At 37.9% G+C, this 12382-nt stretch overlaps 1 protein-coding gene across 2 annotated transcripts in view; it reads left to right on the forward strand.

Annotated features, from left to right (window-relative positions):
- Positions 1-8077: 8077 nt before the first annotated feature.
- The window catches only part of STAP1 (signal transducing adaptor family member 1), a 52227-nt gene continuing 47922 nt past the window's right edge, over positions 8078-12382 (forward strand). The window contains exon 1 of one of the 2 annotated variants that reach the window (XM_017855186.1): positions 8078-8310. In XM_017855186.1, coding sequence (XP_017710675.1) covers positions 8191-8310 — 120 coding nt within the window. In that variant the 5' untranslated portion in view covers positions 8078-8190. The remainder of the gene's footprint in view (positions 8311-12382) is intronic. The other variant, XM_017855187.1, reaches the window with a different exon arrangement.

Here is a 12382-nt window from a genome sequence, read left to right on the forward strand (position 1 = left end):
AGTTCTCAGTTTTCTTTTCTCTTTTTTTATTTTTGGCTCCTGACAGGAAACATGCTTAAGTTCTTTCTAAAAAAAAAGAAAGCTATCAAGAATAGTTTGAATAGTGCCTGCCTTCTTCTCAGCTGTAACTTATGATACAGAGTGAGCATCTTTTGGTGAATTGTTATACTACTTTCTAAGCTTGGGTCATTTTAAATTAAGTATATGTGGCATAGGATATATAACATATTTGTAAATTCAAGTGTCTATAGAAACTCATAAACATAAAATACCAAAATGGTAACTTGCAGATAGTACCTAAAGTAAGAGTTGTTTGGTTTTGTTTTTCCGAAGGCTCCATCATTCACCTAAAAGTAAGAGACAATAAGGAAGATAAACTAGAAGCAAAGACACAGGGCAGAAATGATGTGCTGTTGACACAGAGAAAACCTGACTTATACTGAAAAGTGTGGCCAGGCACAGTGGCTCATGTCTGTAATCCCAACATTTTGGGAAGCCAAGGCAGCAAGATCACTTGAGGCCAGGAGTTCACAACCAGCCTGGGCAACACAGTGAGACCCAGTCTCAACAAAAAATCAAAAATTAAAAAATTTAGCTAGGTGTGATTGCATGTGACTAGTTTCAGCTACTCAGGAGGCTGAGGTGGGAGGATTGCTTGGGCCCAGGAGTTTGCACCATGGCACTCTACCTAGGCAATAGAGCAAGACTCCTTCTCTTAAACTAACAATAAAAATTTTAAAAGTGTTCATGTTGACAGAATGGAACTAGATTATGTGGCAACTTCAATGTCAGGATAACTTTTCACTTATCCTATAGACTATGGGGAACTGTGGTCATCAGGGTTCAATTACATAGAAGAAAATTTGTAGCCAGGCACGGTGGCTCACGCCTGTAATTCCAGCACTTTGGGAGGCCGAGATGGGCAGATCACCTGAGGTCAGGAGTTTGAGACCAGCCTGACCAACGTGGAGAAACCCTGTCTCTACTAAAAACACAAAAACAATTAGCCAGGCATGGTGGCACATGCCTGTAATTCCAGTTATTCGGGAAGCTGAGGCAGAAGAATCACCTGAACCTGGGAGACGGAGGCTGCAGTGAACCGAGATTGCACCACTGCACTCTAGACAAGGCAACAGAGTGAGATTCCATTTCAAAAAAAAAAAAAAAAAGACAATTTGTGATGGCTAGTTTTGGCAAAAAGGGATCTGCTACCTGCATTTAACAGCTCATAAAATTCTTGAGAGGATGAAGAAACCATGTATTTTGGACTTTCAGGAATAATTCCCAAATGCACATTAAAGAACTAAGCCATTAAGAGGCAGCTGATGTTTCTACAGTCATAAAACAAATAGAAAAATTGAGAAGCTGACATTCATGCTTATGTCTCCAAGATCATACTGACATCATGCAATCAGGAAGCCACCACAATTACAAAGCTGCCATGTCATGGAAATCACTGTAAGAATTAAAGAAAGAGGAAAGAAACACAAAAAGTGACTTGACAGTCAAAGACAGGTTTATTTTAGAGAAAACCCAAGAGGGCTTCTGGCCAAGTTAGGTCAGAGGCACACTCTCTTACAGACTAAGGGTTTTGAAGGATTTAGGGTAGGAGAGTTTATCAGAGGCTTGTACTGCTTCTGTGTCTCTTTGCTATGATTATCTGGGAGGAAGACTTGTGTGTCTGTTCCCATACGTCTTTCTGTGCTGCAGGTATACTCCCCCAAGTCTGCTTTTAGCTTCCCTATCTTAGTGCACCTGAAGGGAAAGGAATGTGCTTATTAAGACCCACTGTTTTACTGGGCCCACTGTATGAGGGTGAAGTCTGGCAGTTACCCAAGAGACTTTCCCCCCACCTCCCTCTGTGCCCAAGCAGTCTTATCTGTTTTACTGTTTGCTCCTCCTGGCTGCTTGTAGTTAGAAGAGAAGTGATCTCCTTGAAATGCATGAGGCTAGAAAGGGAGCTGGAACTTAAAGTGGCAGTGTTTGAGAGGATGATACTCCTGCTCTATCAGTCACCACAAATAAGAATTCTCCAATGAGTCCGGGTATGGCAGCTCATGTTTAATTCCAGCACTTTGGGAGGCTGAGATAGGCAAATTTCTTGAGGCCAGGAGTTGGAGACCAGCCTGGCCAATATGGTGAAACCTCATCTCTACTAAAAATACAAAAATTAGCAAGGCAATCATTGTTACAGAAGTGATATTAGTAGCTCTGTCAGAACAGTTTAATTTGCTAACCCTTATAATTTTCAATACAAAGAGTTGCATCTGGGATGATAAGAGCCTTTCCTAGTTATGTATTTTCAAACTATTTCTGTGGTGGAAAATATCACTTTTGTTACTGAGAAGTAGTTTTTGGATGCCAGGTAAATACAGGACACTAGTTTTCATACTAGGTAACTCACAGAATAATGGTAGCTTGTTCTATACTTATACAGTAGTAGGGGCACACTATAATCCCAGCTACTCAGGTGGCTGAGGCATGAGACTCGAACTCAGGAGGCGGAGGTTACAGTGAGCCAAGATGGTGCCACTGCACTCCAGCCTGCAGGACACAGCTAGACTTTGTCTCAAAAAAAAAAAAAAAGAAAAGAAAAGAAAAAAGAAAAAAAAGAATCCTCTCATGAGCAGAAAGCCTCCTTACTGCTTCTGGCTCCAGAGTCACACCTTACCTAAAATGATATGATGATATGCACCAGCAAACTGATGTCTGTGACTTGACTATCAATACCCATGAAGTTAGTGATCAGACATTGGGACTTCTGATAACATTGCCACAGAAAAATTAGATGCCTACAAGCCACACATGCCTTTTTATTGGTTAGAAAACCAAAGGTTGCCTGGTGCAGTGGCTCACATCTGTTAATTCTAGGTACTCAGAAGGCTGAGGTGGGACAATCACTTAAGCCCGGGAGTTTGAGACCAGCCTGGGTAACATAGCCAGACCCCCTCTCAATGGAGTTTAAAAAACAAACAAACAAACAAACAAACAAAAACAAAGGCAGCATAAGAATGAACGCTGCCTCCCTTCTGCCTTGTCAATCATGTTGAATGCTTTTCAATCTTAGCTGCAAAGAAGTCTGAGAAATGTAGATTTTATCTTTTTAGCCTCTGCAATAAAGAAAAGCACATTAGAAGGGTTTGGAATGATGGTAAGCACCAATCCACCTTATTCCCTAAGGAAGCCATGAAGGATGAGAAATAAAAGAGAAAACATAGACTTAACCTTTGTATACATTGAGTTTGAAATGGTTAAAACCGAATTCATTATCCCTCTATCCCCCAAACTATCTCCCCACTCTGAATTTCTAGTTTCCATTAAAGTTACTGTTATTCTGTGAGTTACCTAGTATGAAAACCAGTGTCCTATATCTACCTGGCATCCAAAAACTACTTCTCAGTAATAAAAGTGATATTATTTTCCATTACAAAAGTAGTTTGAAAATACATAACTAGGAAAGGCTCTTATCATCCCAGCTGCAACTCTTTGCACTGAAAATTATAAGGGTTAGCAAATTACACTGTTCTGACAGAGCTACTAATATCACTTCTGTAACAGTGATTGCCCACCTTTTTTTTTCTGTTTCAAAAGACTTACAGGAAACATTTTCTGAGTAACAATGGCTCACTATGTCTCAGGCAAAGGAGTAGGAAACTCCATATTGTATGTCTGATAATCTCTGGAGTTGTGGTATTACAATGTGCATTTTCTCCACTGAAAATGCTGCTTGTCTGGGTGTGGTGGCTAATGCCTATAAATCCTAGCGCTTTGGGAGGCCAAGGCGGATGGATCATTTAAGGTCAAGAGTTCGAGACCAGCCTGACCAACATGGTGAAACCTTGTATCTAGTAAAACTACAAAAAATTAGCCAGGTGTGGTGGTGAGCACCTGTAGTCCCAGCTACTCAGGAGGCTGAGGCAGGAGAATGGTATGAATCCGGGAGGCAGAGGTGGCAATGAGCTGAGATCGTGCCACTGCACTCCAGCCTGGGCAACAGAGCAAGACTCAGTCTCAAAAAAAGAAAAGAAAAGAAAAAGAAAATGTGGCTTAATTCTATCAATAGTAATAAAAAATGTACTCATAATAAAGATGGTATTGGATTCATACCAGCCATTGATAAGCTATAAGCATTTCATGATGTGGTTAAAATTAAAGCTGTATTCTTCAGGTATGAGTTATAAAAATAAATGTATTCAATTAAAATATCTTCGAAATATACTAATGCAAATTATAATGCATATGGCAATAAATCATCAATAAATATTAAGCAAAACAAAGGTCAGAAATGTGGAAGTACTAGAGCGGAGTTGGAGCCTCCTATTCAGACTTGATTGATTCAGTACTAACAAATGGATAGAAAAGTATTTTAGAGATCCTCAATTATTGTAAAAAAGGTGGATTTTTACTCAAATGACATTATAACGTAGAGGACTCAATAGAGCACTGACATTTTGGTTTATATGAGTGAAATGTTATACTTTACCCAAAGTCGTTAAGTTATATTTGCCATAAAACCTGATTTATAACAATCTTCTGTGACACAGATGCTACCGATGGCTGTAATATTGGGCTCCAATAGTTTAATAGTAACATGATTGTTCTACAAGGCAACATAAGAATCATATCTCAACCAATGGTCACATATATCAGAAAAAAGGAAACTCCTGTCACAATGGAAGCTAATAATTCTCCAAACTAGAATCATATTTTTTATCTGGAAGCCATTCGGTAAATAAATGATATTGCAATCTACTTATAACCAACCCCTACTTCAACACAATCTTTCCCTTGGAAAAACTGTTTCTTGTTGATACTGAATGTATACAAATAACTACAACAGGACAAATACTATAAAAAAGAAATCATACAAAGTGCGTTGGGAAAGCAGAAATGAGAGTAATAACCTTTTTGTGTGTGTTGGGGGAGGGTGAAGAAAGATTCAGGAAATTAGGAAATCTTCAGAATTAAGGTTAGATTCAGCCTGGGTCTTGAAGGATGAGTAGGACATTACCATATAAACAAAGGGAAGGAGGGGCATCTAAGCAGAGTACAGTGACTGAAAAGGTATGAGGAGATAGGGAAGATCATACGGTATTCAGGCAACTGAGAAAAAATGAAATTACCAGAGCAAAGGATATTTTGAGGAGTTATTATTTAAAAGGGCCCTGCTATGAAGGACCAGTGTGCCATGCTTGAGCCCATTGTTGGTATTCAATAAATATTTAATGTTCAATAAAAAAATTTTAAAAAGAAATCTCAAAAGCAATGAAAATCCATTAAAGTCTTTTCAGTAGGGGAGTATCTTGATTAGGCTGAATTTTAAATGAATCGGAGAAGAAAAAGAGTGGAAACTAGGAGGCCACTTAAAAGCCTTTTGCAGCTCTTCAGACAATAAGTCATGTAGTCCATCGCCTCATTGTATAGGTGAGGAAGCTATGATACCAGAGAAGTCAAGTGGTTTGTTCAAGTTCTCCAGAGCCGGTTAGTAGCAAAATTAGCTTCAGCCCTATGTCCAGACATATTTTCTACTGTATTTCCTTACCTACAAATTTATTATTTGCTGTCTAAGACTTGAGATATCAGTAAGAGGATTTCCATTATAATGGTGCAGTGGTACAATGACACTAGTAATTGCAGACAAGACTAACTGGCTAATATTGTTTAAGCAAGATTTTTGCATTTTGTAGTCTTTTTTAGGGAGATTTTGGTATATTAAAATAAATTTGATGTATAAATCAGTAGACCAAAGTAACTTACTATGTCTGATTAGCTGTTTTTAAATTGTTGCTTATTTTTTTAAAGGCAAAAAAACATAACCAACTGCTTATTTGACAACAACAACAACAAAAAAACTCCTCTTTACATTTTTCTAGAGGTATTATTTTCTCTTGCCTATGAAACTTTCTGGCCATAAAGTCAGTGCCTAATCACTGATGATTCCCAGCATTCTATCTTTCTCTATCCTTGCTGCTTCTTTTCATTTTTCAATTCTTAATTCTTCCTTTCACTTCCCCCCTGTATTACAACAACTAACAGCTGCCAAGAAAGTGGATTAGGTCATATATTAAATCAGGAGGTTTTCCTGTTATTCAAGTCACTTTCTTAGTATACTGAAACTAAAAAAATAGTTATGGTTTTTGTCTCAAAAAATTAAGTTGGACTTATATTTTATTATTTGAAGGTTGGGTAGCAAGTAGCAGGTCTAAACTTATAAAAGCAAAGCAGTACTTTTTGGATCTTCAACTCCCTATTTCTGTCTCTAGCTGTTTTCATTTTGATAATACATCTGAACACTCTTCTCTAACTTACTGATAATCAGTCTGTATTGTTCTACCTTACTTTGTAGACAATTTGGCATCTCATATCTACAGCTGCAGGATCAGTGGGACCCATACTGGTAGAGAAAATCATGCAGTCTCTCCATTAGGAAAGAAGAATCAGACTGAAGAATCCTGGCTTGCTCTGATTTCTAATAATAGGCTGGTCTCACTGGGCCCAGGCTGTTCTAAATCTAGAGTAGTTCTGAAATACTGAGTGTGAAATAGGCAATGGTAGAAATTCTTAGGACCCCTGTAAGACAAATCAAAACTCCTTCTAATATTCTTTTCTCCCATCATTTCCTGCACTGTGCTAGGTCAAATCCAATCTCTTAAGGACCATTTCCTACATGCAACCATTGAGTGCACTTTGGCCCCAGTATAGCTGTATAAATCTCACTAGATAACTGTGGGAACTCCATCCATGAATCATAGTATCAATGATCTGCAGCTCAGAAAGCACAAAGAACAAAATAAAAGTTTGAAAAGTTCCAGCTTTCTCTGCCAGATATTTTTTGCCAAATATCTTAGACTCCTTTGTGTTGCTGTAACAGAATACCCACAGACTGGTAATTTATAATGAACAGACATGTATTTGGCTCATGGTTCTGGAGGCTGGAAGTCAAAGAGCATGGCCAGCATCTGATGAGGCCCTTCATGCGGCATCATTCCATGGCAGAAGATAGAAGAGCAAGAGAGGGTGAAAGCATGTGAGAAAGTGCCAAACTTGATTTTATAAAAAACCCACTTCCAGGACAGGTGTAATGGCTCACACCTGTAATCCCAGCACTTTGGGAGGCCACAGCAGGAGAATCGCTTGAGCCCAAGAGTTCGAGACTAACCTGGGCAACATAGGGAGATACTATCTATACAAAAAATGAAAAAGTTAGCTAGGAGTGGTGGCACTTGCCCTGTAGTCCCAGCTACTTCGGAGGCTGATATGTGAGGATTGTTTGAGCCTGAGAGGTCAAGGTTGCAGTGAGCTGTGATTGCATCAGTGTATTCCAGCCTGGGCAACAGAGCAAGACCCTGCCTCTGAAAAAAGAGAAAGAAACCCACTCCCACAGTATTAATTCATTAATTCATTCATGAGGGCAGATGCCTCATGACTTAATCCCCTTCTAAAGGTCCTATTTCTAAACACTGTTGCATTGGGGATTAAGTTTCTAATACACAAACTTTGGAGGACACATTCAAAACATAGCACTAAATATTCATTGTGAACTCATGTACTTGGAATACCTACTGGCAAAAATAAAAAAAGAAAAAAGAAAAAAATTCCATATTCCATGTTCCCATAACTGTGGTTTACATTTAGTGAAGCATCAAATGGGCATGAGATAGAACTATTTTTTTTATTTACACAAAATTTGGCCCTGAAATATTTAACCAACAGAAATAGTACTAATAAAATTATTATATGAAGCAATTTTTAATGAAGCAGAGTTTATTCAAGTCATGTCTTCTGCAAATAAAAATGGACAGCAGTAAACAAAAACAAAGGTAGAAAGAATAACTATGTTCTTGATGTCTCCCCTAAAGTTCACAATCTCTACACCTGTTTCTTTCATCTTTGGTGATGTTAATCTTCTGTTTATTTTGCTGCTTTAAATCTAAGCACATGTAGATTACTCAGAGATTGCTCTCTAAAAGTCAGATTACACCTGTTCTTTCTTACCTCACAAAAAGTAATGGAAAAAAAAGTGTGTGTGTGTGTGTGTGTGTGTGTGTGTGTGTGTGTGTGTGTGTGTCCTGTTGGTGGTTAAAAAGCAATTTGGGACTTCCTCTTTGAACAGTTGCCTTTTCCTCTCACACAAGGAGGATTTCATTTTGTTTGAGACAAGAAACCAAACCACACACCAAAGAGAGGGGTATGATGGCTACGAAGCCCCCAAAACCAGCCCCTCGCAGGATCTTCCAGGAAAGGTTAAAGATTACTGCTCTACCTTTGTACTTCGAAGGTTTTTTGTTAGTCAAGCGGTCAGGATACCGGGTGAGTCTATACATGATAATGTTAAACCTAAGACTTCTGTTTTAATTTAATACTTATTTCATGGTGATGTGATGTGTTGAGACCCCCTTGTTTCTGTTGAAATTAAATCATCTTCTCTTCTTTGAGCTCAGAAATGATTCCAATTTTTCATAATTTAAATACAATGTCTGGCTTAAACCTGTATGTCTATGAATATATAATATGTATAATAACACAGGTTGTAATATTAAGGCACTAATATAGAAAATTCAATAAGCTAAATTTCCAAAGAATTCATTTAAATATCACAGAAGATTTTGGCTTGGGAGATAAAATGTTTCCTGTATTTTCTCCACAATTTATTGCTATGCTTCAATGATGAGATGTACCATTAAGATAAAATGATATCGTTATTGAAATTAAACCTGCTCCTGTTCTCAGTCATTTGAAGTTTATAATGATCAAATTATTAAAATGGCTTTTGTAAAATTGTTAAAATGACAAAGTTCGTACTGTTTAACATTATATAGTGTTATGTGTTCTATAATACTATTCAAGATAGTGGCTTTTAATTTTTGGGGTACTACTGTGGATATTAAGTACACTAAGCTATACAAATACCTTTGCTCTAAGAAAATCCATGAAGCATTCTGTATTTTTAAATGTAATAATTAAAACTTATAGTTAGTTAAAATCATTACTTTTAAAATAGTAATTATGGATGACTTGAAATTAATTAGAGAAATGAGCCTAAAATTGCCTGTTATTAAAGAAAAAATCATTAACTTAGGTCAAATTTTATGAAATTGTATATTGACTAAAACTAGAAAAATTTTAAGGTTTTCAGAAATTCCATCAGAAATGTTTAATGATGATAAAATATATTTTCTGAGGATTTATGAATACTTATGGAAAATTATACATATGAAAATCTGTAATAGCATATTCATATTTCTTACATATATGATCAGATCATTTACTATTTGAGAATAAAGATATGGTAATTTGTATTCTGTTATGGATGTTAAACTTGCATAAATAATTATCTTTCAGTTATATTAGAATATTTTCAGGTTGTTCCTACATGCTTTTAATGTAAATTCAATCTTGTCTTGTCACCACAGGTAAGCCACATAGTCACACTTTGCCAGGAAAGGGAAGTTGAGAAAAAAAAAAATTCTAATTTGTAATTTAAATTTGGTTGTTCATTGAATGTTTTCCAAGGTGTTTGTAATAACTGTTTATGATAGCAGTTTTTTTTAAAAATGCTTAAAGAAGGCATGTCATTGGTATGGTTAGCAGAAAGAATAAGAATTTTAGAGTGTCTTTATCTGATGGTTTTGCCACTTACTGCTCGTTATCTTGTGCAAGTTACTTAATCTCCTTGAGACTGTTTCTTCAACTATAAGATAGAGAGTACACTACTTGCTACTTGCCTCCTAAGGCACATTCTGGGACACAGTAGGGACAAATTCAAGCAATTTATTCACTCAGCATTTATTGTGTGCCTTCTATGCACCAAGCATCACTTTTATTTCTGGAGAATATGAAAAAAACACAAAGATTTTATTTTCAAGAGGTTTAATATAGTAGGAATGATGTCTTCCTTACTGAATTTCTACTCTTTACCTTCTCTTAGAAAGCATTATTTGAAGCAGAATGAATAACCATAGGCATAAATATTTCCAATGAAATTAACTTGTGTTTCTATTTGAATTTATAATAAAGTACCTTTGTGTGTGTGTGTGTGTGTGTGTGTGTGTGTGTGTGTGTATGTGGGTGGCAGTGTCTTCTCTGTTGCCCAAGCTGGAGTACTGTGGTGCAATCACTAGTCATGTAGCCTCAACATCCCCGGCTCTGGTGATTCTCCTGCCTCAGCCTCCTGAGTAGCTGGGACTACAAGTGCGTACCACACTCAGCTAATGTTGGTATTGTTTATAGAGACAGGGTTTCATCACGTTGTTCAGGTTGGTCTCAAACTCCTGGGCTCAAGCAACCTGCCCACTTTGGCCTCCCAAAGTGCTAGAATTACAGGTGTGGGCCACTGAGTTAGGCTACAAAGTACCTTTTACTTGTATGTCAGGGAGAAGAGAGCAAGAGGATGACAATAATGCCTACTTACGTTGTGGTTTCAGGGATAGCATATGTAAAACACCTGGCTCACACTAAAGGTTAGATTCATTCTCTTACCTTTTCATCACTTACCATATTCTTATTCATGTGCTAAAATTAGTTTGAGGTCTACAAGTAATATGGCTCAAAGGAGAGTGAGCATGTTGATAACTAGAGCTCTTGAAAATAGTAGCTATGAGAAAAATCTAAGGAAAATAAGTGGAAATTCCAAGCAATCAGCAGCAAAGTGCCAGGGAATCTTTGAACAGAAGGTGAGCCAAAGGTATATAGCCAAGTAATCTTCGGAGCTGATTGGCTGGAGGAAGTTGAGAGGCTCTGCAAAATGTAAAGTTGGGTCTCTGCCAAAGTCATTCAGAACATTTAAACTAGAAAAAATATAATTGAAGAGTAACCTGGTCTATAAAGGCATTAAATGTTGAGAGGTGTTTCTTAGTCATTTTTTTGTGGGGCACTTTTAAGTATTAAAGAGCTTTTCCCCAGGAAAATGTACCAACGTATACCATTTTGCATGCAATTCTAGAAGGTTTCTAAATCTGAGGTCAAGAACCCATGAAAAACACATAATCTTTACGGAAAAGATAATGTGGGAAGATTTATTTAAACCACATCACTATGATTCTGGATTAACCAGGAAGATGTATTTGATAACAAAAACTATTAAATGCCACAGTGGAATACCAATGGCCTCGCAGTTCTTACAAATGGGAAAATTGCTCATTTTTTCTGGGACCTTTGAAAATAAGAGAGAGTTTGGGTGGGCCAGGCGCCATGGCTCATGCCTGTAATCCCAGCACTCTGGGAGGCCCAGGTGGGCAGATCACGAGGTCAGGAGATCGAGACCAACCTGGTCAACATGGTGAAACCCTGTCTCTACTAAAAATACAAAAATTAGCTGGGTGTGGTGGCACATGCCTGCGGTTCCAGCTACAAGGGAGGCTGAGGCAGGAGAATCACTAGAACCCGGGAGGCAGAGGTTGCAGTGAGCGGAGATCACACCACTGCACTCTAGTCTGGCAACAGAGAGAGACTCTGTCTTAAAAAAAAAAAAAGAAAGAAAGAAAAAAGAAAAAGAAAATAAGAGAGAGTTTGGGCAATGTCTCGTAATTCCTTCAATCTGTGATGTGCTAAAGTTAAAAAAAAAAAAAAAAAAAAAAAAAAACAAAAAAACAAAAAAACAAAACAAAACTGTGTGTGTTGACCCGGCGCGGTGGCTCACACCTGTAATCCCAGCACTTTAGGAAGCTGAGGCGGGCGGATCACGAGGTCAGGAGACGGAGACCATCCTGGCTAACACGGTGAAACCCCATCTCTACTAAACATACAAAAAAATTAGCTGGGCGTGGTGGCGGGAGCCTGTAGTCCCAGCTGCTGGGGCGGCTGAGGCAGGAGAATGGCGTGAACTTGGAAGTCGGAGCTTGCAGTGAGCCAAGATCGCGCCACTGCACTCCAGCCTGGACTACAGAGCGAGACTTCGTCTCAAAACAACAACAAAAACAGTGTGTGTAATATGTCTTATTAACCTGAACATAAGCATGGGATCATCATAACTATATCAAAATCGTATTCCTCTGACTAATATTCTACTCACCTCTAATTCATTTAGTGAAACTCCATCTCTACTAAAAACACAAAAATTAACTGGGTGTGGTGGCACACGCCTGTATCCCAGCTATTGGGAAGGCTGAGGCAGGAGAATCGCTTGAACCCGGGAGGCAGAGGTTGCAGTGAGCCAAGATCGTGCCACCGCACTCCAGCCTGGGTGACAGAGCGAAACTCCGTCTCGAAAAAAAAAAAGGAAATTTTTTAGGGCTAAGTTGTACTCACACACAGTTCTCTATGGCAGTAATCTCCTAATTTTAAAATAACACACTCCTTTCAGGGAAACATTTTGAGCACAGATCCTTAATATAAGAATATTGATTCATTTAGAAATTATAAACATATATAGTCCCATACTATT

Source organism: Rhinopithecus bieti, unplaced genomic scaffold (genome assembly GCF_001698545.2).
Source record: "Rhinopithecus bieti isolate Rb0 unplaced genomic scaffold, ASM169854v2 scaffold_40553, whole genome shotgun sequence".
Lineage (NCBI taxonomy): Eukaryota > Metazoa > Chordata > Mammalia > Primates > Cercopithecidae > Rhinopithecus > Rhinopithecus bieti.